This window comes from Drosophila bipectinata, chromosome XR (assembly GCF_030179905.1).
Source record: "Drosophila bipectinata strain 14024-0381.07 chromosome XR, DbipHiC1v2, whole genome shotgun sequence".
Classification (NCBI taxonomy): Eukaryota; Metazoa; Arthropoda; class Insecta; order Diptera; family Drosophilidae; genus Drosophila; species Drosophila bipectinata.
This window is the reverse complement of record NC_091735.1, coordinates 19,475,865-19,502,244: the sequence shown is the minus strand read 5'-3', so window position 1 is coordinate 19,502,244 and position 26,380 is coordinate 19,475,865. Positions and strand designations below refer to the sequence as shown.

General features: G+C 37.2%; 1 protein-coding gene across 2 annotated transcripts in view; it reads right to left on the bottom strand.

Moving 5' to 3' along the window:
- Window positions 1-26,380, bottom strand: part of RunxA (Runt related A) — a 38,985-nt gene that overhangs the window by 3,026 nt on the left and 9,579 nt on the right. Inside the window, exons 2-4 of one of the 2 annotated variants that reach the window (XM_017232909.3) lie at window positions 10,587-11,434; window positions 3,817-3,930; window positions 2,098-2,214 (exon numbers count right to left, since the gene is read on the bottom strand). In XM_017232909.3, the coding sequence (XP_017088398.2) occupies window positions 2,098-2,214; window positions 3,817-3,930; window positions 10,587-11,142 (787 nt within the window). In that variant the 5' untranslated portion in view covers window positions 11,143-11,434. The remainder of the gene's footprint in view (window positions 1-2,097; window positions 2,215-3,816; window positions 3,931-10,586; window positions 11,435-26,380) is intronic. The other variant, XM_017232910.3, reaches the window with a different exon arrangement.

Genomic DNA, 26,380 nt, shown 5'->3' with positions numbered 1-26,380 from the left:
TTTGATTTGTGCTCTGGGCTAGACATTAAAATATTGACAGGGACGTGGAATTCAAGGGGGGGCTGTCGTTGTCAAGAGAAGGCAATTTCCACTTTGATTGAGTTGCATTTTTTATACATGTATATACGTATATAAATAAATACCGGAATTGTTTTGGTTAGCTTCGTTAATGAAAGATAAGTGCTCACAAGTTCAATTAAAAATTGAGAAAATATTTACTTTCAGGCTCTTGATTAAAACATGGACTTTAAATATTGTGCTAGAAACTCTTTTACTTTTTTTCTACTTTAATCTTGTTAATAGGTTAATTTTATTAAATTCTTTTTGCTCTTTTTGTGATATTTTTTATTATATTAATAGCACCAAGCTCTCTAAAGAGGCAATCATAATATATATACATTTTTTTATGCCCTGGGCAGCTAGTTTATTTTTCAGAAGAGTAAGAGGAGCGACCGTGGCAGTGTCTAGTCCGGCTTTTTGTTGCTTTTGTTGTAATCCAATTAATTGCCAATTTAAATTGAAACATCAAATTTAATATAAGTGCATTTTAAAATGTACAATTAAATTTATTTCACAAGCAAAAACACAACGACAACGCAAAGCCCCAAAAAAAAAAATAGATTTTATGCTCACCCACAAAATTAATTATTGATTTTGTTATAAATATTCTAGAGCAGGAACAATAAATAGGTAACGATTTTAAAATATACAATAATTTAAAAAAATTTTAACTCATCAAATATATTAGGCAAGACTTTACTCTCGAAGAAATTAAAGAATATTTATTAAAAAGCCTATTGGTAAGAGGTATTACTTACTTCGTTACTTCTCTAAGCCCTATTTTTATAATTTCTGCTTAGTGTTTTCTTTTTTTTTTTTTGTGTTAACCTGTCAAAATAGTTTTTACTCGAAAGCGTTAAAAAAATGAATTTAATTTATTTGAATGCCATGTAGTTGTTCATTTAAATCATAATTTGTAGGCGAAATACTCTGATTTATGCACCAACGCAGGCCTCAAACTCTTTTTTTTTTTTTTAATTTTTTTGTTTTTTTATGTATGATGTGTATGGCTGTGTGTGTGTGTTGACCAACATTTATTTGTTTGTATAGTAAACTTTGGTTAAATAAAGTGGCCAACCGTTTAACTTTCAACCCACTTAGCTGGCAAAAGCCAGAAAAAAAGCCACACAACCTTTATGGCAAGGTGACCCGCAATTTTTACCACATTCGGATGGTTTCCCAACGGCGATAATATGCAAAACAATAAACAAAAAAGCAAATACTAAAGTTTAAAAAGTGTGCCTTTTCTTTTATATTATTTAACAAATTAAGTATCTATTTTAGTTTTTAGAGGGTTAGATCAAAGATATATACGTTTTAAAAGGCTTAGACATAAAGTCTTGAAAAGCTAGGGGTTTTAATGGCATTTACCATTTACCAATTACTATCTAGTTTTTGTTTAGATTCTAATTTCTTTATACTTTGTTAAGAATTCAAATTTATAGTAATCTATACATTTTCTACATATAATGTAATGTTATATTAATTATTCTCAACATAAAGGGCAATGTTTTTTTGTGAAAATTGTAGTAATTATTTAAATAAGCAGCATAAGTAGTACTTTAAGTATTTTTAAAAACATAAAAACACACTTCTCTCATCTGAAATATTTTTTAACATAATTAAACCAAATCGTATTTCCATCTTTATAAATATTTTTTGTTCAACAAAGTTCCTTAAATTTGTCTTTCTTTAGAATTCCTTTTCTCCGCCTATTTTAAACTCCACATTTTATTGTTATTTTCTTTGATTTTTGGGGCTTAAAATTGCGAAAGCCTGTTTCTGAAAGGCTTGGCTGTCTAATCGCTTTTTTGTGTGATTTTGTGTGGTTGCATTTGTGGGTGCACCACACGTCCATTTTGGCACAACAAAAAAAATCCACCCAAGCCACCTTAAAAACCAAAAGCATAACTTTTACTTTTGTGGTCTTTTTGCGGTTAAGTCAAAATACTGACTTTTTAAGAAAACATAATATATAATAAATACAAAATTTTTGAAACTATTTTAAATAAAATGTATATGTTTTTTAATACTTACTCTGACAATTGCCAATTGGTGGCATCCGGAAGCCGGAAAGCGGATCCGTCGAAAAGTGGAAGGGTCGCTGGCCAAAGGCGAAGTGGAATTGCTGCTGTTGTCCTAAAAGGGATAACACTAAGTTTTTTTCAGTTTTAATTTTCTGTCCTTAACTAAATGGTTTTTTGAATTATGATTGTGTTTCAAATAAAAAAAAAAACCAAAAGAGTGGAATGAAAGAAGGTCTTTCTTTAACCCGCCAACTATCTACAATGGTTTCTTCTTTTATTTTTTTTTTGTTGAAAGTGAAAAGTGACAATGAAAGGACTTAAAAACTTTCAACTGAAAATCCTCGAACGGTTGCAGTTATCTGCCAGATTGTATTCATTATAAAATAATAACCTTTTGTCTGCAGCTTAAAAACCCCACTCACTCCGCCCCTCTCTTTCACACACACACACCACCCGTCTCTTTCTCTGGCCACACAGACCACAGCCATCTCACTCTAACTCTCTCTGTCTGGCATTTTGGGCATATAAATCATTTCATGGATTTGAATTTGTTGCTTCCACATTTCGGACCGAAACCAGATTACACAGACCAGAGACCTAAACTTTTCGACCCTCGATCTCTTTCCCACCAACCATAGCCCCTCTCTTTCATTGTCCTTGCCTTGGAGGCAGGAACATATGCAAAGTAAAATATTTGCATCCTTATAAATATGTATGTGTGTATGTGTGCCGGGGATAGAGCTGTCTAATGAATATTCCTTCAAGAAATTCGACATTCCACTCGGAGCAGTGCCAAAGTGAAATGAAGTGAAGTATTAGCAAGGAAATGTCCTTGCTGCATCAGCAAAATCTCGAGAAAGGATTCCAAGAGCCAGAACTGTTGGTAGTGTGAGGTCCTATAGTAATAGCTTAGCTTTATTTTCATTTAGAGTTGACCCTTTTGGCTAGATTTTAGGTGAAGTTACAGCCAAGTAGTGGGAATACTTTAACAACGAATTTTATTTCTACAATGAATTTCACCAACAGGCTAATTTTTAGCATACTTTTTGGTGTTTTAATTTGAGTATTGTACTTAAACAATTTTGATATTAATTAAGATTGATAGAATATCTATCTTGAGGGTCTGCAGAGCTATATTATCTATTCTATGGATTAAAATGTTCACCAACAAATATTTTTTCAACAACGAATGTTCGGTTAGCGCCTTACCTCTATCCAGTTCTGATTTCTACTTCCTTGCTTTAGGATATCGCTATTTGATATATACATATATAGATACTTTTGCTATTTAATTTTAATAATTATTATATTTTTCTTAAACTTTACCAACATTTACTTTTGAAAAATATTGTTTTTCACAAAACTATCTTAATATTTTGGGAAACTACTCCACAATTCTCAAAGAACACCTCCTGAAAACCCACAACTCCATCTTAAAGTTCCTCCTGTCGGCACAATCTCTAAACCAATCCTGTCTGCACATCTCTATTCGAAAATGTATGGGTTTTGTTTATTGTGAGAACTGGCTGCTGTTCCAGGAGCAGCAATTTATCTATTTGGAAACTAATAAATTGTTATGCATTGTCCTGCAAATGAAAGACCCAACTAGCTGGCAACGGGCCTGCAGGCAGAACCCCTAGCTCTTGGAAACTAAAAAGCTGAGAGAGGGTGAAGAATAATGTTGCCCCCAAAAATGAAAAGAAAAAACCCCCCAAAAAACTTTACTTACTTGTCTTGGAGCGGGGTTCGCGTGGCCCGTCGACCGTCACTTTGATGGCCTTGTTGTAGGTGGCTATATGCGGTGGATTCGTTGACACGGTGATGGTTAGCGTGAAGCTTTTCCCTAAAAAAAAGAAAATAAAACAAAAATAAACACAATGTACATTTTAAGGATACAACAAGAAACAAATTTATGATATATGTCCACAAGCTTAATACCTGGTAGACATGCAGATTAATAAAGAAGTTGGTGGGTGTTGCTTTTTGTCACATCGTAAAAGTGTTGGGCCATAAAAATAATGAGGGTAACAAAAATTTGGGGTAACTACTTTTGGGAAGGAAACACTTTCGTATTTACTTCCTTTACTTTCATTTATTCAGCTCCTTGGCAACTCATTTGAATTCCATTAAAATGTATTCATACACCTTTCCATGAATTTCCAAACAAAATAAAGAATTAATTACAATTTAAACTGATTTAGTCCTTGGCAGTTCACACACATATGGAGTGTATGAGTAAGGTCCTTGGAGTGGTAGCAGCATCTCAAGATTTATTTCATTCGAGCCGCAGTTTTCTTTTAATTAACTTGTTTCATCCCGGTTTTTTGGGGATCTTCTCCAGCTACACCTCCACCACTGTCACTGTCATTGTCAAGTGTTGCCAAAGAAGTTGCTCCTTGCTTCGTTTTTTGTTAGAATTCAGAGACTCGCGTAGACTCGGGATTCAATTAAAAAGCATTTCAGCTACAGCTCCTGACAACGGGGCGTATGTGTAATGTGTAAATGGATGGTAGTGGTAGTGGCAGTGGCAGTGGCAGTGGTGGGTGTGGAAGTTCTTTGCTTTTTAAGTTGACAAACAAAGCGTAAATCATTTCGGCACATACAAAATAAACCGCCGCCGTCGTCGTCGTCGTTCTCACACTTTTTTGGACAAAAATGTATATACATTTAAAGATATATGTATATAATCCCGAAGGCAGGGTAGGCTTACACATGTTCTCAGGCTCACACACTCCACCGGGCTAGAACAATCTGTTCCGTCTTTTTTGTCTGCCCTCGAAATCACTTTGCTTTCTGCCCTTCTCTAAAAAATGAACTCTCAAGTCTCAAGTGGCAGCCAAGATGGGAGAAACACTTTTGTGTTTATTGCCATCAAGTGCAGTTCATTGTTGCGCAATTCTTGCCACTTTTTTTTCGAGAATTTTATTTTATTTATATTTTTATTTTGTTTGGCATTTTATTTACTTTTTTTTTCTGTTGGCAGTTGATAATTGATTTTTATAGATGGGTTTTTGGGGGGAGGCTCTAGACTTTAATACTTTAAGTCATGGGCTTTGCAATAAAAGGATTTTTAAGGTAGGATTTTGGTTTATTTTGGTGTATAAGTTTACTAATATTGGCCCTTATAGAAACCCCAAAACCCCAACCAATTTCCAAAAAACATTAGGTTCGGTTATTATAAAGTCGTCAAACGTGTTTCAATTATATTTGAAAGACCCTGCTTTGACCCAATTGATGGCTAATCCTTAAACTCTCAAACCCAAACCCAAAACCTAGACCAAGCTGGAAAATCCCCGGGAAAAGCATTCATCTTAATCTGAGAATCTTGTACAAATGGAAACATCGACACTTGAGTAGGCGAAAACATATCCGAGTGTGTGGATGGATGGGTGTGGCGACATTTAAAATCAAATCCTGTTGACAAATAACCTGAAGTCCTGGCTGGCAAATCCCTGGCAATTTACCGTTGCACAGGCGTCATAAATCAATTTGGGGGTAATGAATACAAACACACACCCATACACTCTTAAGACAAGGATATAAAGGATATGTGTGTACAAACAGAAAAGCATCTGTCAATACTTGTGGCTGTGTCGCAAATCACCAAGAAAACAGAAAGTATGGGGGCGGTTCCTTCTATTTCTGGAAGTGTCTCCCACCGATATATCATTTAAGGCTTTATGGTAATTATGAATCAGAAAATGGTACATTTTTTGTTGGCTCTGTTTTGAATCAAAGCCTTTCTTTTAAAAAAGTTTTAAAAACTTGAAAGCCTTGAGAAGCATTTTGCGGCTTCTTAGACTTGTCTTTACTTTCTGTTTGTTTATATTTGTTTTCTTTTGTTGATTTCTGGTTGATGTTTACCCACAAAAGGTAAAAATTTATGTATTCACTTTATTGATTGAAGGCTTTGCGAAAATATTGAAAGGCCCTTTCCAAATATTGTTTTGGAATTTGTTTTTAAAATGACTTTCAAAGTCCACAAATATTTTTGTTTTATGTAAATATTAGTCAACTTTTATAAAGTCGGTTTTGTTTGGAGTCATTACTTTTTTGGTTTAAAATTTTTGCTATATTCTTGATGTTGAATTAAATAGAGTTTACAAAAATAAAACTAAACTTAGGTTATTTAAGTCACCCTTATGAGAAGCGAGTAGGAGGGCGCTTGAATTTTGTTTAGTATTTAGTATCTCTTAATCAATTATCTTATTGTAGGTATTTTCTGATATCTGGATCATTTTATTTATAAGCTACACCTTATGAGAAGCAATTAGAAGAGCTCTTGATATTATTTAGTATTTTTAGTACTTAACTTCTCTTAGTATTTAAATTTATTCCTTAGTATTAAACACAAAAATTAAAAGCAAAAGTGGGTATGTAATGGACCCGGCTATTTTAGAAAATTGCTAGTGCAATTAAGTTACAACCGTTTTTTGGTTTCACGGATGAAAGTTGCATTAAATCCGCCGTCGGTCGGTGTCCATGGGGGCGTATGAGTGATTTACGCTCCAATCGCCACCGGTGACGCCATTTTGTTTCGCTTCCGTTCCTCCCATTTCCCATTTCCGTCTAATTACAATAACAAATGCACAGCTACCGCCCCTTTCCGCTCCCGCGACTGGTAGCCCTGCTGCCATCGTTCCTCTCACTCCATAGAGAGGGGTTCTTTGTCAGGCAATTTAATTACCCGGCCATCGATTTATTTGGCCCAGAGTTAGGCTACACTTTTAATTAGCAAAGTGCCATGCACATGCACGCACACACAATTTGCAACAGATGATGACGTCGAGGGGTCACCAAGGGGTATGGGCCAGTCATGGGTGGCAGCTCGGTCGGTGCCAGTTTCCGTCTGTTACGCGATGCCACCTCCTCCTCCACCTCTCATAGTCCTAAACCCTCGGTTCCCGTTACCCGTAACCCTTCAGCCTTCAACCTTTAGCCCCATCCATCAATAAGCGAATGCTTCAAGGAAAAAGTGCTTACCCTTAATCGAGGACGAATACTCTCTCTACCACCCACCAGACCGACCCATCCTCCTCGAGGTTGAGGTTTTTATTTACACAATTCTCAAGCCATTTAATACGGCCCCAAAAAACAGCCACAAAATGAACTGAACCGAACTCGACAAATGCCACGCCTTCTTCACACACACACACAGAGCCCCCCATCCGCCACCGCCACTGCCGCCTTGAAAGATAAACAGTCACTCGGCGACAAAAAGGACAACAATCTCCCATTCCTGGCGGAGAGTCAGGGAGTCCTTTTCAAGGATAAAATGCCTAGCAAAAGTCGAGGCGTTAAAAAGGCAAGAAAAGGCAGCAGAGCACGAAAAAAAATAAAGGAATCAACAAAAAACGAGAAAAGACTGAAAGGATAAAGTGGAAAGTTAAATACTCTTTTTAGAGTTTGAAAAAAAGGAAAAGGATTATTTTATAAATAGAAATACTAAGATAATGTCTAGGTTAGACTAGAAATATCAAAAAGGATACACAGGGACAAAAATTAAGATAAAACTATTATCTCTAAAGTTTGTTTCTATAATAAATATAATACTAAGATAGTTATCTATCTATCGTCTATCTAAAAATAAAGGACAATTTTCCGGACAAACTGACGAACACACAGACAGAAGAAAACCCCTTTATTGCAAAAATCTTAATACCCTTCCATCTTAAAGTGTATAAAAATCAACGAAAAGGAAAAGAAAAAGCGAAGGCAACTTTTGCTGCCAGCAACTGACACCTTGTCCTGTGAAAAGGACACGCCTGTCTGTGGGAAAAGTTCCGAGGCCTTTGGAATCAGAAAGGAAAAAAAAAACGGAAAAGGAAAATGGGCAAGTCATGCCAAATTGTGCACAATTTGCTTTTGGCTTTGCCTCTGTTTTTTCTCATGGGGGGGGCTCGAAAAAAATAAGGGGGGAGAGCCATCAGGAGCAACAGGCTTACAGACAATTGTGCAATTTACAGTTATCATAATTTGACAGTGTGGCCAAGAAACAGGACAAAGGACTCAGATTAGAGGTCCGAAAGTGACAAAAGAAAGTGACTTGAAGGGTTAAAAAAAAGACAATAAAGACTCTACAGAGCAACGATTATTTTTAAATAATTATTTAAGATTTAAATTTAAAATAAAACAAACTAAACTTTCTTAAAGCTTAAGGACTTGTTGTCCTTCTTCTTCGAGGATATTTTTTTCTTCCATCAATCACAAAAGCCATAATTCAATAAGCAAAGGCTGTCAAAAAAAAATCACAAAAAGTGAAAATCAAAAGGCGAGGACCGGTCAGGACTGATTCGCAGGACATTCGAGGACGTTGGCTACGCATCCGCTGTGGTGGAACCGCAAAAACCAAAGCCCCAAACCAGCGAACGAAGGACATAAGCGGTTTTTCGCAACAGCCTCCTTGCCAGAGGACGATGCGATGGTCTGATGGGATGGGGGCATGTGCCACGAGGATTCATTCATTGTCATCATTTGGCATCCAATGCCAAATGGATGCCTGTCCACCGCCGCCTCAGTCAGTCAGTCCTTTTGGGGTCCCTTACGTTGCCAGATCCCAGCTCTATCATCTGGCTATCCGTGCTGGATGGTGGGTACATGGTGGGTCGATGGGTGGGTCCTTCGCTATTTCACTTTAACATTTTCGGCAACGCAATTTCCCATTCTGCGGCGGCATTTTCCCCCTCCGCGGCCGGCGCCTTAATTGGGAATTTCCCATTCATTTAGGCCAGCAGCGGAATGCGCAATGAAGGCCATAAATCCATTTACTTTCTGGCCACCTTTTTTTGGTTAGGCCCTGCGACAATTGGTAGAAAGTTTATTAGAGATTTTATTTCGAAAAGATATTTCTAGAAAAGATTGTTTTTAAAATTAAAGTGTTGGGTTTTTAAGTTGAAGAGTAGATCTTTAAAAGTAGCTCCTAAACTTTGTAATTAAACGACTCTATTCTCCACTTAATTTATCCCCATTTGATTACAGAGTTTATTAAACACTTTAAGACAAGGACTCCCCCACACGAAAAAAAGAACACAAGGATACTGAGTTAAAAAAAAAAAAAAAAAATCAGAGAAAAAACCAAAGGAATCCGCTTCTATTTTGGTGAATGAAAATGATGACGATGATGATGGCCAACGCTGATGAACTGCTGACAATTTGTGCAGCTTTTAACAAGCGGTTAAAAGGATACAAAAGGATACACTCACCCACACCCACAATACCCACACACAGGACACAAAAACCAAAAACAACTGACAACAGAACACTGAATACCGAATAAAACGCTGAACACTGAACACTGAACACAAAACCGACAAAAAAGTTAACAGCAATGCAAAAATTGCTCCCCCTTCAAAAATATATTACAAAGGATCCAAAAAAAAAAAGGACCTCCGGCACCCCGGCTTGCCGAAAAAGCAAAAAAACAAAAAAAGTCGAAACTGAAGGCAAAAGTTTTGCCACTCAGCGGCGATAATTGAACAAATTGTTTCGAGTGCATGGAACATGGGCGGAGTGGAAGGATAATGGTGGGGGGGGGACTGTGTCCTTCAAGTGCCAACAAGGGCCAATAAGAGGCGCCACTTGACGAAAAACTTTTGCGTCCTTGGGTTAAGTGCTCAGATTAACTGAAGATGACGTGGAAACGGCTGTGGACAGGATATGCCTTTTTGGCCTTGTCAAGGATAACTAGAAATATGAGTCTTTTGGGGACGGGGATAAAGGGGATGGTTTTAGTTTTGGGTATAATATTGCTTAAAATCATTATTTTAGGAGGTCTTTGTCCTTTTTTGGGTTTAGTTTGTGTTTGCTTAACTTTAATTTTGGTTTTTAAGCAACGGGCTTTAAGTGAAAAAATTGAAAAGGGTACTGGGTATCATATAGCTTATCTTGAGGCTTAATTTCATGTTTTTTTAGAGAGATTTTCTTAACTTTTTTTTTTATTTAATGGTTTAGTTTTAAGCTTTGTGCTTAGTAACTTATATTTAATCCATGAACAAGCATATTGGAACAAGTTTTTTTTTTAACCTAGGTCTCAGGAAACAACTATGGACTTGTTATTGTATAGCGCTTATACATAGAATCTGAATTAAGATTAAAAATTTAGATTAAAGATTTTAGATTAAAGCTTTCTTGAGATAAATTTAATTGGAAAGGATCACCGTGTATAAAATAGTCTATGAAATAGCATGTCTTTACTTTATTATAAAGCTTATTCCAATTAATTAATTTAATTCAAATTTTAGTTTTCTTGCAAAGGATTTAGTTAAAAAAGTCAATAAGTCTTTAAGAAAAGCATGTCTGTACTTTTGAATATTCTAGGCCCGAGGAAACATCTCTGTGTTTGTTTATTCCATTTTTAGTTATATATATTCTTTTAGATATAGATAGATATTTTCTAAAATATCTATAAGATAGATCTCTTTTTAGAAAATCTACCCTCTCAATAATATCTCCCATTCATGAATTATAATTTTATTAAAATAAAAAATATAATAAACTCACCTCGTCCACTCCTTCCCACAAATCGCAGATCATTGAACTTGGCCACCTGGTTCTTCATCACCGCCGTACAGTTTCGCAATTCGGCGCAATAGTTTTCATCATTGCCCGCCCGTACCGTCACCATCGTCCCGTCCATGATATCGCCCAAGGACACGACCTTGAAGGCCACCGGTAGGGTTTTATTGGATCGCCAATGGGGCGGTAGGACGGTGCAGACAAAGAGGGGACTACTGGTGCGGATCAGTTCGCCCGGATGTTCGGTTAGGAAGTCGCCCAGTGTCCTTTCCGCCAGGATATCGGAGGTCATTTTGGTGTAGGCCTCGTTGAGTAGTTGGGCGGGTGTGGGTGGTGTATTTTGTTCGGTGTTGTTGTTATTGCTATTGTTGTTGTTACTGCTCGAGTTGTTGTTGTTGTTGGAGCCATTTGTTTGACTGCTGTTGTTGTTGCTGCTCGAATTGTTGTTGTTATTTGTTGTATTATTATTATTGTTGTTGTTGTTGTTGTTGTTGTTGGCATTGGATGCCGTTGAATTGCTGGATGTTGTTGTTAAATGCATTTTGTATGGATTGCTATAGGGATGGTTGTTGTTGTTGTTGTAGTGTTGTTGTTGCACCAGTTGTTGATGTTGTTGTTGTTGTTGTGATTGTTGATGATGCAATAGATGTTGTTGTTGCTGTTGCTGTTGTTGTTGTTGATGGTGCTCCTGTTGCTCAAACTGCTCAAGCTGCCCTTGAGCGTGAGCCTGGACTTTTTTTAATCGCACAATTTTGTCGAAATTTTAGAGAACCTCTTGGGAAAATAATTTAAAATTCTACGATAGACCCTCGATAGAGGTTCTATAAATAGGTCTGTAAATATTTAAAAAATAAGAATTATTATTAGTCTTACGAAAAAGAAAAATAAGTTGAAGTTCGAACCAAAAGACAAAGGTTTCTTGAGGTTTCCCACAGAATTCAAGTCATACTTACCCTTAAAATTTTACCTAAACCTTAGAGTATATAAATCTTAAATTAAAAATCTTAAATTCTAAAAACATAAAACTTAAACCTTAAATCCCCTTTAAACCATAAACTTAACCAACAACCAAAGCAAAAAGTCTTTAAATCAATGCCTCAAAATGTCATATTATATGTCATTCCCCTCCAGCCTCCCAAACCACCAGAAAAATGTGATAAAGACAGACACATAGACCTAGAAAGGGATGGGGCTTATTCTGCAATAGACTGAATGCAACTGATGCAACAGAAAGGAGTGAAGGGCACAAGGCCTGTCCACTGGGATGGCCACCATAAACACAAATCAATTGTCAACCACTCGACGGGTGAAGGCTTCAGACGGCGGCCAGGATTCCAATTGGTAAGGGTCTCCCACTTGCCACACCCCTCCCCCCTTGCCAAAAGGGGGCGGCGGGGGTACTGCGGTGGATCAGGGATTCCCAGCGGAACGCAATTTGCGTTGCACTTTTCAATTTCCGGCAAAGGACTTCATCGACACAACGACGACCCCGTCGTTGGTTGGTTGGTGCCTCTCTAGTGACTCTCCATGAATTTCCGTGCAACACTATCCCAAAAACGCCAACACAAATCTACTCAGTATGTGTGTGTGACGAAAAAGGACGAAAAGGACTACTCGTCACCGTAACCAGTGTCAAAATGATTGTGGACTCACGGGTGAGAATTTGTGGTTTGATACTTGCATATTTTGTCACTTGTCGACATTCGCAAAAGGTGGTGTTGTTGCAGTTGCCCCAAAAATCAGAGACTGCAGGATATACAGGATGAAGGATACAGGATACTGAACATTGGACACAGGATACGGGTTACGGGTTAGGGGCTACAATTGCAGATGCTTAACTGCAATAACACCACAGATGGACTCTGACCTTGGGGAAAGCTTTCTTTTTTGTTTAAAGGTGAAAGGTCTTCGTGAGAGAACCTTCTACTCTAGTTTACTTAAATTTTTAAATATTCAGGTTAACAATAAATTTCATAAATAAATATTATAAAACAAAAATATAAACAAGATTGCACCTCTTAATAAAGACACAACCCTAACTTACCTATATTATTTGAGAAGCGCAGAGAGAGGCTCTGCTTAGGAGAATATTTATGAAATTTCCGCAATCAATAAATTTTCTTAATTAAAATAATAACAAAAATTCTCTAAATTCCGCTAGAAAGTAAAATAATTGCCCAACAACTTCCACTTTATAACACATATTGCTTTCGGTTCAAAAAAAAAAGCCAAAAAAGAGAAAACCAATTTTCGCCGAAAAAAATCGCCGAACCCGCAGGTTCCTCTTTCCCGAAAATTCAGCTGGCCGATAAAAATTACTTAAAAATGCCACAGCTCATGGGTTGACTTTTGGCCAACAAAGAACAAAAAACAAGAAACAACACAACACAAAAAAAAAATTAAAATAAAAATACCAAAAAACACGATGGGAAGTAAGAAACAGGCAGGGCAGCCGAAAAAAAAAATAAAAGACTGAACACACAAAATAACCGTCGACTGTCACACACAAAGGGAAATGGCGGAAAATGTCCAACGTGGGGCTCCAAGAGGGGGGGAAATTCTGGAAGGGCTGAAGAGAGAGACAATGCCAAAAGAGGAAATCGCGGCAAAAATCCAACGGAAGCCAAACGTGTCGCCGCGATTCCAGACAACAGAACAACACACACACACACACGTTCTCCCACTCACACTCATATTTCCCGGGGAAATGGTCAAGGGAAAGCGCGGAAAAGCCAGGACCAAACAAGGAGATGGGATGTCCTGGAGGGAATGGTTTAATAGCCGACGGGTGGGTAGCAGCAACGTCATTTGCTCTTTCATTTCGCTGGCCAGCCTTTTATTGTAAATTTACTTTATAAAGGTTATTACCAAGCGGCAGTTGGAAAACAAAAAAAAAAGGCTGGGAAAAAAACGGAGAAAAGGCCAAAGGGAAATTTTAAATAATGTTAAGGAATTGGTTATTATGAACAGGATGATCAGGTTATAAGATTTTGTAGCTATAATATTTTTTTAGATTTTTTAAAAGAATTTTTAACAGAACTCAGCTAACTGTTGCCATTTTAGTTTTTTGAGAAGCGTGGAAAAAGGCGCTACTTTAAGAAGAATATTTTAGAAAAAGGGTTTCTTTTTATGTCTCAAAATATTATACAAAAAATAGAAGCCTTAACTACAACTTGTTTCTTGAGAAATGGGGAGAAAGACATTGAACCTATAAAGCCTACACCAGGTTAGATTTTTGAGAAGCGTGGAGAAAGGTGCTACTTCAAGAAGATTTTATGACATAAGGAAAATACAAAAGTTTCCAGAGAATATCGCATTTTTCCAAAATAAATATTATTTTCCAATATTTAAAAAGAGTATACCTTGGCCTATTATAGGAAAAACTGACCAGCGAAAAAATCAGCGACAAGTGCTCAACAAACGCGCCATAATCCGCGCTCGCCGTCACCCAAAGTTCCGGGACATGGACAAGGACTAGGAGGACATCCACCGAACAACATCCTGCAGCGAGTCACGCGCGGTTTGTCACCTCATTGCTGTGCCAGTGCTAGGGCCTGTGCCAGTGCCAGTTCCCAGTTGAGATACAATTTCTTTTTTGCCTCCACAATTTTTTGTTTGTTAGGACGTGAACTGGTGGACTGACCAGACCCACAGCTATGCAGAGGCCAGACCAGGATGAGAGGCTAAATCAAAATTCATGGTTGCTGTTAAAACTGGCGACCCCGGGTATCAATAGACAAGGACACCCGACCGGAGTTCAGAGTGGACCGGGTTACACGGAAGTTTAACCCTTTGATGGCCGAAAAAAACCCCCCTACCCCCCTCCCTAGCACTGAAGCACTGATACCCCCACCTCGATCCAATTCGCGGCCAACACATGTACAACATGTAAATTGTTTCAATTTGCGGCATTTGCCGTAAAGCTGCGCAATTTTCGACATGCCATGGATACTCATAGAGTCCTTTTTCGAGCAACCCTTATGTCCTGTGTGGGTGGTGTGCTTTCTATACATATATTTGCTTTTTTTTTTTTTTTGTTGTCCAGCCATAGTTTGGATGTTGGTCCATCGACGTGTCCAGCTGTTGGTCTCCCATGGAAAATATCCCTTTTTTTTTTTTTATTCTTGCTGTGTTGGAGGCAAAAAAAATGGCAAACCCAAATACTAAACTTGTTTAATGTTATACCATATCGTATATACATATATATATAGGGAGAAAGAGGTTTGTGTGCGTGTGGTGTCGCCGTCTCATCTGTAAAAAGGCTACTGCTGTTGCTACTTTGATGTAGTTAAATTTTAATTGGACTTTGGGTTTTTGTTCCCCCGGTCTGTGGTATTTCGAACAGCAGCATCAACAATGCCAAGTATTTGGCCATTGGATGGGTGCTGTTCCAGTTAGTTGTTATTACGGCATTTTCTAGTTTTTAACCCCCATTTAGTTGACCAATTTAACGAGTCGAGTGAAAAGGATAAAGTCATGTGGATTTTGGGTTTCTGAAATTAAGATTTAAGTAAAGAATTAAACGAGGCTCTTGACTGTTAAGGAGATCCTTCTTACAATTTTGAGAAGCGTGTAGAGAGGCGCTTGTAGCTTATACAAATATTTGAGAAGCGTGTAGAAAGGCGTTCCTTGAAATATTTCCCTTTCTATATAAAATCAACCAATCCAAGTAATAAATACCCATTTTGCTGACCATAATCCCCTTAAAGCCCCCTCATTTTAATTTCTACAAATTTGAGAATTAGCTGCTCCTGCAATCAATTTATCTTTTCATCCTGGGCAGCCAGCCAGGGTGTAAGACCCGAAATTAACAACATTTGCTAACTGAGAACAAATTAAGTCATACATTGTTTATAAGTGCTCAAAGTGGGCACCACAAAAACCAGGACAGGGGTACACAGGATCCCAGATTCTGGGACTCAGAACATAGGACGCAGTACGTATGTGTGTGTTCACTTTAATGCCTAAATCAACTAAATTTGTGGGCAGCAAACTTATTTCCGGCATGCCCAGAGAGAACACACACACACACACAATGGGATGCATTAAGTGAGTGAGTCAAAAATCAAGAGTCCTGCAAGAAGGAGGAGCCGTTCGTTGGTCAGCAAAAGGACACCAAAATTCAACCATAAATTGATGCAGTAACACGCCTTACCCTCTCAACAAGCATACCCAACAACGGCAACTACATACAACGAAAAAAAAAAGTGCAGTCTTGCTGCAATCCAATGCACTGCAATGCAATCCTTCCTGTACGGCTCGCCCTTGCTATACGTCCTGGCAATGCGTACTGTTTGGTCCTGTTTTTGTCCTGTTTCGGTCCGTCCCGAAGTCCATACCGAAAAGCGAGCAACCAACAATGCCAAGTTTTCGGTCAACTTTCGGCCAAAACAATGCCCAATCCTGTGTGTTAACCCCTCGAAGCCCCCTGCTTAACCCTTGTCCACACGACACCCCTCGACACCAAAAAACACCAAACACACCAAAAAAAAAAAAAAGAGACACACAGCCACACCACACACGCACACACCCAGTCTGAGAGGACACGCATCTTGTGCGAGTCCTTGGTCCTGGCTGCACACTTTTTGCAATGCGTGTGCACTGAGAGAAATATTTTAAACATGGGACTTGAATACTAATTCAATTCTACTTCTTTCTTAAAAATAGTACTTTTTAGAACTGACAGTATTTTTTTCTGAATTAAATACTAAGGCTCTACTGCTTGGGCGTCAATCAAATTATTTTTTATACATTTGGCCACACTAATTTTGACGCTTAATGCATTTATTACATTTTTTGGACAAAAGTTCTCTTTGAATAAAATTTTTTCTCGAAGTGCAAGTGTGCCAGCATAAATAACGAGTGCAGCAGGACACAGGCACACGTCCTGCTCCTGCAAGTGCATCCTGCAACTGGAGTTAGAGTTAGAGATGGAGTTGGAGTTGCAGATGCAGCACCAAGAGCTGCATCCTAGAGGCCCGGCAGCCTTGATGCCTGCCAGCCTGGGACTTTCTCTGGTCAATTCGCGGTTTTGCTTGTCACTTAGCCGACGGCCGGCGGCGCAGTTTTTGGCCATTTGATAAACGACAAACGACCAGGAGACGAGGAGACGACGACGACGACACCGGCTTTAACTCAAACTCTCCCACCCGAAAATCCAAACACCGACAAGGACAAGGACAAACGACAGTCGGCGAGGAGACGGTGACAAGGACATTGCCAATGAAAGTGGCGGAGGACCTTCTTTTTTCAACGGCGGAGTGAGTGCGGGCCACTGAGGATTGCGGAGGAGTCGACAATGTGACGACATTTGAGGCCATAAAGAGCGGTAAGAATGGGAATGCTGTTCTGGTGATACAGTGTGGCACAAGGGGCATTACCCAACCCCCTCCTTCCCACTCGATGCACCACCATTTGTAATGTGAATTGTCGCACAGAGGTGCGTAAACTGGAATCATTTCGGAAAAGTGTTTTTTGGGGGAGACACTTTGGTGCCTTCAGTTTGCTTCATTGAATTTCAAGCATTTTGTTTGGACTCTACTGACGGTGGACTTTAAGGCACCTTATCACCTTGTGGGGTCAAAAAGTGCTCTTTTTTTAGGAATTTTTTTTGAGAAAACGGTTAAAGATACAGCGCTGAAATTTTCGTCAGAATATAAACATATATTTATTCAAAGAATACAAATTTTGAACTTGAAAAAATCCAAAAAGGGGGGGGAGGGGGCGCCCATTGGTGGCGGCATGCATTTTGCTCCCGTGCAGGATTGGCTGAGAACCCGTGATCTGAAACAAAAAAACCGAACACATTCTTAATTAGTATCGTATCATCTATCAAATGACCCTCTATCATGAAAAAAAAATCAAAATTCCAAAAGTTATGAGGTTTTGAAAAAAAAATGTCAATTTTCGCATTTTTTTCTGTACTGATTATTTTTTTAAATAAACAATTTCCAATATTTTTGGCTGGTCACGGGTCATTTGTTAGAAAAAACCCTAAGGAACATTTTTAAAAAAATTTGGTGACGATTGGTTCATTGTAGCGTCTTTAATCCTGCACGTAAGGTCCAAAAACATGGTTCTGAGAAAAACGCGTTTAAAGTTTTGGCTTCAAAAAGAAATGAACAAATATCGTAAAAAATGATGGCTATAACTTTCGAAATTTTTCAGATTTCGATCTGAAACTTTTACAGCACATTTTTGGAACATATATCTACACGATAAGACAAAAAAAAAAAATCGATTTTTTGGACCCCACAAGGTGATAAGGTGCCTTAAGAACTTTGATCTTCTGGAGGTTTATTAGGGGTTTTTGGGGAATTATTTTGTAGATAATTGTTGGGAGATAGTTTTAAGAAGCCTACAGAGAACACAAATTGCTCTGGAATATGGGTGTGGAATATGGCCTTATTCGAAGCTATTTTAAGCATTATTTTAGAGTAGCTTTATAGAAATTATTAAAATTAACCAGTAATATTATGATGATTTTTTATAAGCCCTCCTTAAACTCATTAGAGTTCTTAAATATTTATCAATTAAGCCAAGTCTCAAATATTTTAAAATTCTATCAAGAATTTAAAAATACATACCTTTTGAAACTATTAGCCCTTTTTTTTTAATCTTTTCCATAGAATAATTTATTTATTATTATCCGGCCCCTTTCCCACTAACCCTTTAACTTTCTTAGGGTATTAGAACCTTCGCCTTGATTATCCTTAAGGACATGCTTCCTGTCACTTGTCCTCGCTCTCTATTTGCAAATGCAAGTCTGTGTGTTATGTTTAAGCTTTAAGTGGCGTAATAAGTCCAGATTGCAGCCTGCTCCGTGTCCTCTGAGGTAACGTAGGAGGTCCTGGGTGGTCCAGGATGTGCTCTCGCCTGGCTGGCTGGCTGACTGCCTGCCGGACTGCCTGCCATCCATCCTGGCCATCCATGTCCTTGTTTGTTTGCTTGTGCCCGCAGAGCTTGCTTTTGGCTTTTGCTTTTAAGCCAGAGGACTCGAGGACCGTAAAGGACCAAAAAGGACTAGATGGTAGGACATACCCACCCACACTCTCCCTTGGAGGCGTTTAACATTTTTGAGGCTTGATTGGATTTTGGCCGAGGCCTAGTCCTGGGATCTGGGCCTCGGATCTGGATCTGGACCTGGGCCTGTTCTGTGCGTAAAGTGAAAAATTGCATTTTGAGCAGCTGCTGTTGCATTTGCATTTGCAACTTTTACTGCATCCTACATACTACATACTACTGCATACTGCATGTTGCATGTTACTATTGCTTTTGTTGTTTTTATTGTGTTTTTCCTTTTTTTATTGTTGTTGTTGGGTTTGTTGTTGTTGATGAAGTCGGCTTTCGGTTTTGGTTTCATTTGGTTTTGCTGGTCAGCCCCAAATGCGGCTGTCTGTTATTTTGAAATACTCGTTGAGTGGCTCGTTTGCGGTGAAATGCATGTGGCCACGCCCCCTTCACCAAAAACAAGGCCCAGCATATCATCCACTCAACCGCCCACTTTTTATACACATGCACACAGTAGTCTTAGTAGTAGTTGATAAATACAAATCGTTTTAATCTATTTTCTTACTCAAACTCAATGGATTTAAGAAGCTTTAAGGTAACGCCCATTAATGGCATTATTAGCACCTTGGGTGCCATGCCACGCCATGCCCCCCTCACCTACTCTTGATGCGGCAATTAAAATGCATTTTCCGGTTACTTGACACATAACATAATTTGCATTTCCTTCAATAGGGGGGGGGAGTGTCCCCCAGTATCCTTGGCAAATTTTGAAATCGCACCCCGGGGCGTTAGATTGTTTAAATGCATAAATGATGCCCAAAAGCAAGGGGGCTGCCGTTGCACGTATGTAGCACGTTGCACATTGCACATTACATATTGCATATTGCAGATTTCAGATTGAAGATTGCAATTGCAAATGCAACAACCGCAGACGCAACCCCTGCTGCATGCAACATGCAACTTGCAAGGCTTGCCAGCCGTATCCGTCTGGATATCTCAGTCTCCGTCCTGGCCGTCCGTTTAATGTCACCTTCAGAACAAACACTAGTCAACATAAAGAGGTGTGGAAGTATTAAATTTTATGATTTAATAATTTTATATTTTATTTATAACTTTAAATGCATTTTATTTAAATTTCTGGCCAACGAACAATAAGGAGAACAGCTTATACTTGCGCTCACTTAATTAAGTACTTTACTTTATTTTTGTAAATGTTTACTTTACTTGCAATTTTTGTAAGAAACAAAGTTTTCATAATTTTTAAATATATCAATATTTTAAAACTAAAATTCTACATTTTATTTTGATACTATTTTGAAGTTGAAACAGAAAATCTTGTGAAAAGGGTCTTAACTTCTGAAAACCAAGAAAAGGTGTTTAAACAAAATCGTAACTTGTACTATGGATTTTTGCTATTTTCAAAACTTGTATTAAATTTAAAACATATGTATAAAATTCCCTCTATTTTTCCGTAATGTATAGCTCTTTAAAAATATTTAAAAATTTTATTTTCGCCAACCTAGTGACGCATAGCGTAGAGAGAATGTAGAGGGTAAATCCGAGACTAATGAAAAGTCTTGGAAAGTCCTATACTAACTAGAAGAAGTCCAAGACTAATCATTAAATAAAAGACCATAAGTTAGCTGAATAAAAGTGAGAAAAGTCAAATTAAGTGTAAGAGGTCATAATAATTCCAACAGAATACCTTCAAGGGATTATCCTCGGCATATATTATGTTACAATGGATAAGAAAGACTAGCCTCAAGAATAACCATTTTTTGTAGCTTAGTCTTAAATGTTATCACCAATGTACAGCACATGTCTCCTTCCCGAAAACATCACATATTACCGCCACGCCACGCCACCACCAACACCCCTAACCAACCTCTGACCCCAAATAAGACCCCTTTTAGTAAACCAATTGACATGCCGGCACTCACCGAAAGAGACGGTTAGTGTGGGGGCAGAGAGAGAAGGGCATATGGTGGTGTATGAAAGGTGCCAAGCAAAAGGTCCTCTCACTTCACAGTTTGTCCAAATCACCGAGTTTAACAAATTAAATGACTTCTAGTGCGTACATTGTTTTGACACGGATGTGATCCAAGGACTTGCACAGGAAGGAAGGACACACCTACACCTCTCTGCAGTAGTCCCCGGGCCCACACTACCAATTATCCTGAATGTCTGGACTTTGGGCAAATTGCTGTTGATTGCTCAACACCCACGCCCTTTCTCTCTCCCGGGAGAAGGCCCCCCAACAATGTGAAGGATTTGACACGCCCCCCAGAACACATCCCCATACCCCGCCCACTTTATTGCACTTGTCAACTGCAGTCAACATTTCGTGTTCGACTACGTTTGTCGTTTTGAAACAATTCTTTGTTTGTTGTTTTTTTTTTTGGTGAATTTTTTTGGTAAATTTTCTGGTTTGATTTCACAAAAGAATACACACCATGGACCACCCAAAAAGTTCCCTTTATATATATATTTTTTACGACCTTGCGCCGATCTCCGACTTTTATGTCTTTATAAATACACAAAATTATGAGCAATGTTTGTTTTGTTTATGTTTTATGGCAATTAAATTTTGATGCAAACAAATGCACTTCATCCGCCAGGAGGGCGATTCTGGATGCGGTAGGTTGAAAAATTGTTTATGCCTCGCTTTCCTCAACCAAATTGCCCATAAAAAGTGTGTGGCATGCACCACGCAGCGTCCACGCAGAAGTGTGTTGCAGGGTCACAGGGAATTATGGTACAAAAAAACGTAGATTTATGGATTAAAAACATAAATAAGGGCTAACAATGCACATTTGCGCAGTTCTGTGTAATTTTGTTTTCTATCAATCTTTCTTAAATTGTAGTAATAATAGCTAAATTATTGGATATTGTCTTAAAATTTTCCAAAACTCGTTTTCTTCCTTTTGAAATTTTTACAATTTTAAGTATTTTGTTTCAATAGTATTGAATCAATTCATTCTACTTAATTAAACATTCCCAAATTAAAATTTGAAAGATCTGCTAAACATTGTTTCCTAAGGCCTTTAAAAAAAATCTTTGAAAATAAGCATTCTTTGTATATAGTGATATGAAAAATGTCTTTACTAGTATTTAAATTATTTATTTAGGAATTTAGATTACAGTCTCACATTTAAAAAAAGAAACCTTTACCCTGAATTTGTAAAGTATGCATTATTCAATACCCATATTATTAAATAAACACTTTAACTATAATTCCTATATTTTAACTTCATTTACATTATTCCTTCACTTGTTAGCATTTCACTTTTAATTTTTCACTTTCCTTTCCATCCACAAACTATGAATAAAATACCTTTTTTTCATTATCTAACAAAACCTCTAAAATATTTTCATAAAACACCTTAAGGGGTTATATACAGTTGTACCGCGCAAGAATATGGAATTTTATCGATTTTTTTTTGACACCATAAAAAATATTTATGAAAAATGTTTTACCGACGTTGTTTAGTACATGTTTCTGGGTACCTTATTAAATTTTTTCATAAAAAAATATTACATAACAAAAATGTTATAGCCGAATTCCCGAATCGTTTTTTTTCGATGGTGTCTTGCGGTGGACAGGATTTCTCGAAAACGGTTCATCCGAAATCCAAAATTCAAAAAAGTTTAGTTAGTATATTGTATTGTCTAGTCCGTGAACAAGGGATTTTTAAAAATATTGATTAAAAAAAAAATGGCGACGTTTTTAACAAAAAATGTACTTTTTTAAGGTATAAGATTTTCGTTTTTTGTGCTTTAAAAAAGGAGTTTTCAAAAAAATGGAAAATCCCTCGTTCACGGACTAGCTAATATCATAATAAATAAGTGGTCAAAATTTGGTGTTGATCGGATTAGTAGTTTTTTAGTAATCGTGTCCACCGCAAAGGTAATTTCCCAAAAAAAAGATTCTGAGATAATCGCGTTTGAAGTTTCAAGTTTGTTCAAGTTTTATATGCAGATAGTGCGCTATAAATAGCTACAGCTTCGGTTCTAATGCTCCGATCATTATGAATTTTTGTGAGAGTATTTCCAATAGAATATACTTTAAGAATATGCATTAAAAAAAAAATCAATTTGTTCATATATCACAACTGTATATAACCCCTTAATATAGCCACTTAATTGTGCTAACTCGTATTAATTTAAATTAAAATGAGAAAAAATTAGATAATTATAATGAAAAACATTTTTTTTGTCATATTTTTTTGAAAGAGGAGGAGCCAGAAAACAAAGGGGTGCGGTTACCGGGTGGAAGAATGGGAAAATTGTAGGTTGGGGGCACTGGTTGATGCCCCAATGGGGCAACCACAGTGGCAAGCAGCAGCTTTCGTCTGAGTCGGAATCTTAAACTTATTTTCGAGTGGAGTTCACTCTTTATGGTTTTTTTTTTCTTTTTTTTTTTGAGAGGGGGGACTGGGATATTCCGTTGTCTTGGCTAAACAAATCCCATTGGATCCCGTTACATTTAGGGGTTGGGGGTGGTATTTATATGTGCTTCTATATGCTCTTGTGCGGGTGGTAGAGTGGTAGGGGATGGATGCCTGGTTGGGTGGCCTTTGAGTCTTCTTCTTTGGCGCTCATGTGCCGCCTTTGATGATGCCATTAAAAAAGAACATGTTTTTTACGACCACTCTTTGAAGTCAAACATTTGAAAAAATACTCAGTTGTATGTCTCACTCAAATATGAGAGCTGTTTAAGGTTAAATTTAAGGCTAAATATTTATTATAAAATTTGTGGGGTTTCCTCATAAAGACTACTTCTTAAAATAATTTTTATATCTTTAATATATATTTTAATTTAAGAAAACGAAGACCCTAAACTCCTGTTCTTATAGGAACCTGCATCTCAAACAATCCCCCCCAATGAGTGACTCTATTGCTTCCCCATTTCGAGCTCCACTCACTTTTGAGTTCTCACTCGCTGCTGGCGTCATGGTCTTTAGTGTAATGCGCCGTTGCAGGCTCTCAATTAGCAAATTAAGCACTCACACATGACCGGCAAGGGTTGAACTCACTGGGGGCTTCCTTTTGCAATTTCTCTCGCCGAAGTTCTCGCAAAATTTCACTGCAAGCTGCCCCGCCCCCTTTTCGCCAAAATGCAAAATGCAAATTGAGACGAGGCTACTATGTTTTTGAGTCAAAAATATTGTTACGGCTTTGATTTCGAGGTTTTTGTTAATATTTTTTAAAGACTATTAGGGAGGTTCTTTTTTAAATATTTAGGAAAGATTTGTATTTAACAGAACAGAATTTCTAATAGTGATATTTAAATTCGTATAATTTTTTATAAAACATAAAATTTACGCTTTAAGTCATAGTCATGTTAACATTTGTTAATATTTAATATTATGTAAATATTATGAGAAACAAAACTAGAACATATATTTGACAAATATGTTAAGTTAATTATATTTCCATCCATACACTGTTTCAAACTCTATAACTCTGCAAACTTTATGCATATTTTAGCTGGAAATATTGTATTGAAAACGCTTAAAAAAATTTTACTAACAAGTAGTTTGAAAAATATTTAAAATATAACCTTTAAAAAGAAAGGTTACAACAAAAAAATATAAGGCATTCTGTAAAACCTTCTTTAAATATAGTTAATTATATTACAATACCTTTTTAATTTTGATCTTAAATAATACCATTTACAATTGACCCATTTCTAGACCCAAATTATTGTTAAAACACTTGCCTCTATCAAAAATTAATACTTTTATGATTTCACTTTAAAATGGAAAATTGAAGCTCCCGGAATACACGTATATATGATGGGAAAATTAGTTAGGGTAGCTCCCATGATGCAAATTTTTTGGGAGGCCTGATTTTATTATGGGCACTGCGTGTGTCGGCAACAAATGTATACAAAATATTTTACGGCCTGTATTTTGGCCTAATCACAGACCCTCACACGCACACCCACACCCACACACACGCACACTGCCACACATTTTGCGGTGAGTGTGTGTGAGGGATATTTGTGTGCAATTTTTAGTTAAATTATTTTGCACCCCGAATGGCAAACCAGAAACCAACCAACAGAAAAAAAAAAATCACTACTAGAACCTGAAAACACACAAAATTCGATGCCATTTGAAATTTTTCAGGGCCCATGAGATGCGTTTCTATATATACATACATATATGTATATTGTGTGTGTTTGTGTGTTGCAAATTTTAGGGCCAACTCCCCAGGTTCCCCTCAGATTCCTGCAACCCACACATGGACAGAAAGTGGCAAGTGCAGATTTGAAGTTATTACGAAAAACTAACCAACATTTTGTGGGTTTGAAGTTGTGTGGAATAATATTGGTAGACCCAAAAAGCCTTTGCTATGATTGTTGTTGTAAATATTTTTATTGCCTACCAGAACGACCAGAAAACGACAGCATCTAACACGTCTGTATATCCTTTATCCTTGTATATATCTGTGCCAGTGTGTCTGTGCTTTTCTGTTTTTTTTTTTTTTGATTGAGTTGCACCTGCATTGGCAATTGATGTATTGAGTTTTTGCCAGAAAATAATTAACTGGCCGAGAACAAATCCACTGCAAAATGACACACGATTTTGAAGGAGATTTGGGTGAAATTTTGAACATTTTTTGAATGAAGGTTACCTTACCTTAAGGTAAGGAGCATGGAGTACCTGCAAGTCTTCCAAAACATAAGGAGCACTCCTTACCTAAGGTGAATTTCTGTTTCTTAATCTTTAAACAAAGAAAGCTTATGACTGGATAGTTTTTTATTAACTTAGCAAACTATCTTTTATAAAGCTGATTTTATTATCTTTAGTTTTATATCAATTTTTTATATTTCGTTTGCCATTTTTATAATATTTTACTAAAATATGATGAAATACTCCATATTTCTGTATACAATATGTCTGTCTTTCAGAGAGCTTTTAGATACTTTTTAAAACTACCCCGTCTCTTGAAAATTATAAAGATTAATGTTGAAAAGTAATGTATTTATTTGTAATTTTTTATTCTATTCATTTTATAGTACTCTTTTGAAAAAATAGTTTAAGCCCTTTTCAGTTAAAAAAAAATAATTTTCGAAGGCTTCCAGAAATCTTCATGGTTTTTAAATGCTTAAATAAATAAATTTTATTTTTTGATATTTTTTTTCAATATCTTTTGCAAACCTCTTCTCAATAAAGAAAAGCCCAACCCATCACGATGTTAGCCAATCATTACTCCTTGATTTAAGAAAAATTAAAAACTTTCCAAAAATATAAAAAACATAAAAGTTTAAGTAAAGCCAGGGGGAAGTAAAGTATAAAGTTCAAAAATAAAAACCCCAAATATTCCAAAAAGAAGGTGAAAAACCGCCAAACACACACGCAAACAAAAACAAGCAACAAAAACATGAGAAACAAACAAATGCAACAACAATTGGCGCCTGTGTCGGCATTTTTTGGTGTTGTTGTTGTTATTGTTATTGTTGTTCTTGGTGTTGCTGTTGCATTGCGGGTAGGAAAAATTACGAAACCAAAAATCAGCAACCAAATATGTGGTTGCCACCAACAAAAGGCCCAAAAACAGAGAAAACATATCCCCCCGAGGGGCGTTTTTTTTTTGTTATTTTGGTGTGCCTGCGAGTCCTGGGAGTCCTGTCGCCCCCTCAATTTTTTTCGTTCTGGTTTTTGTCTGGTAAAATGTGTGGAGGCAGGTGAGTTGTTTGGTGGTCAATTTTATTTTTCTACTCGCTCCTCTCCACTCGCCCAGACTCGCTGTATGTTTGC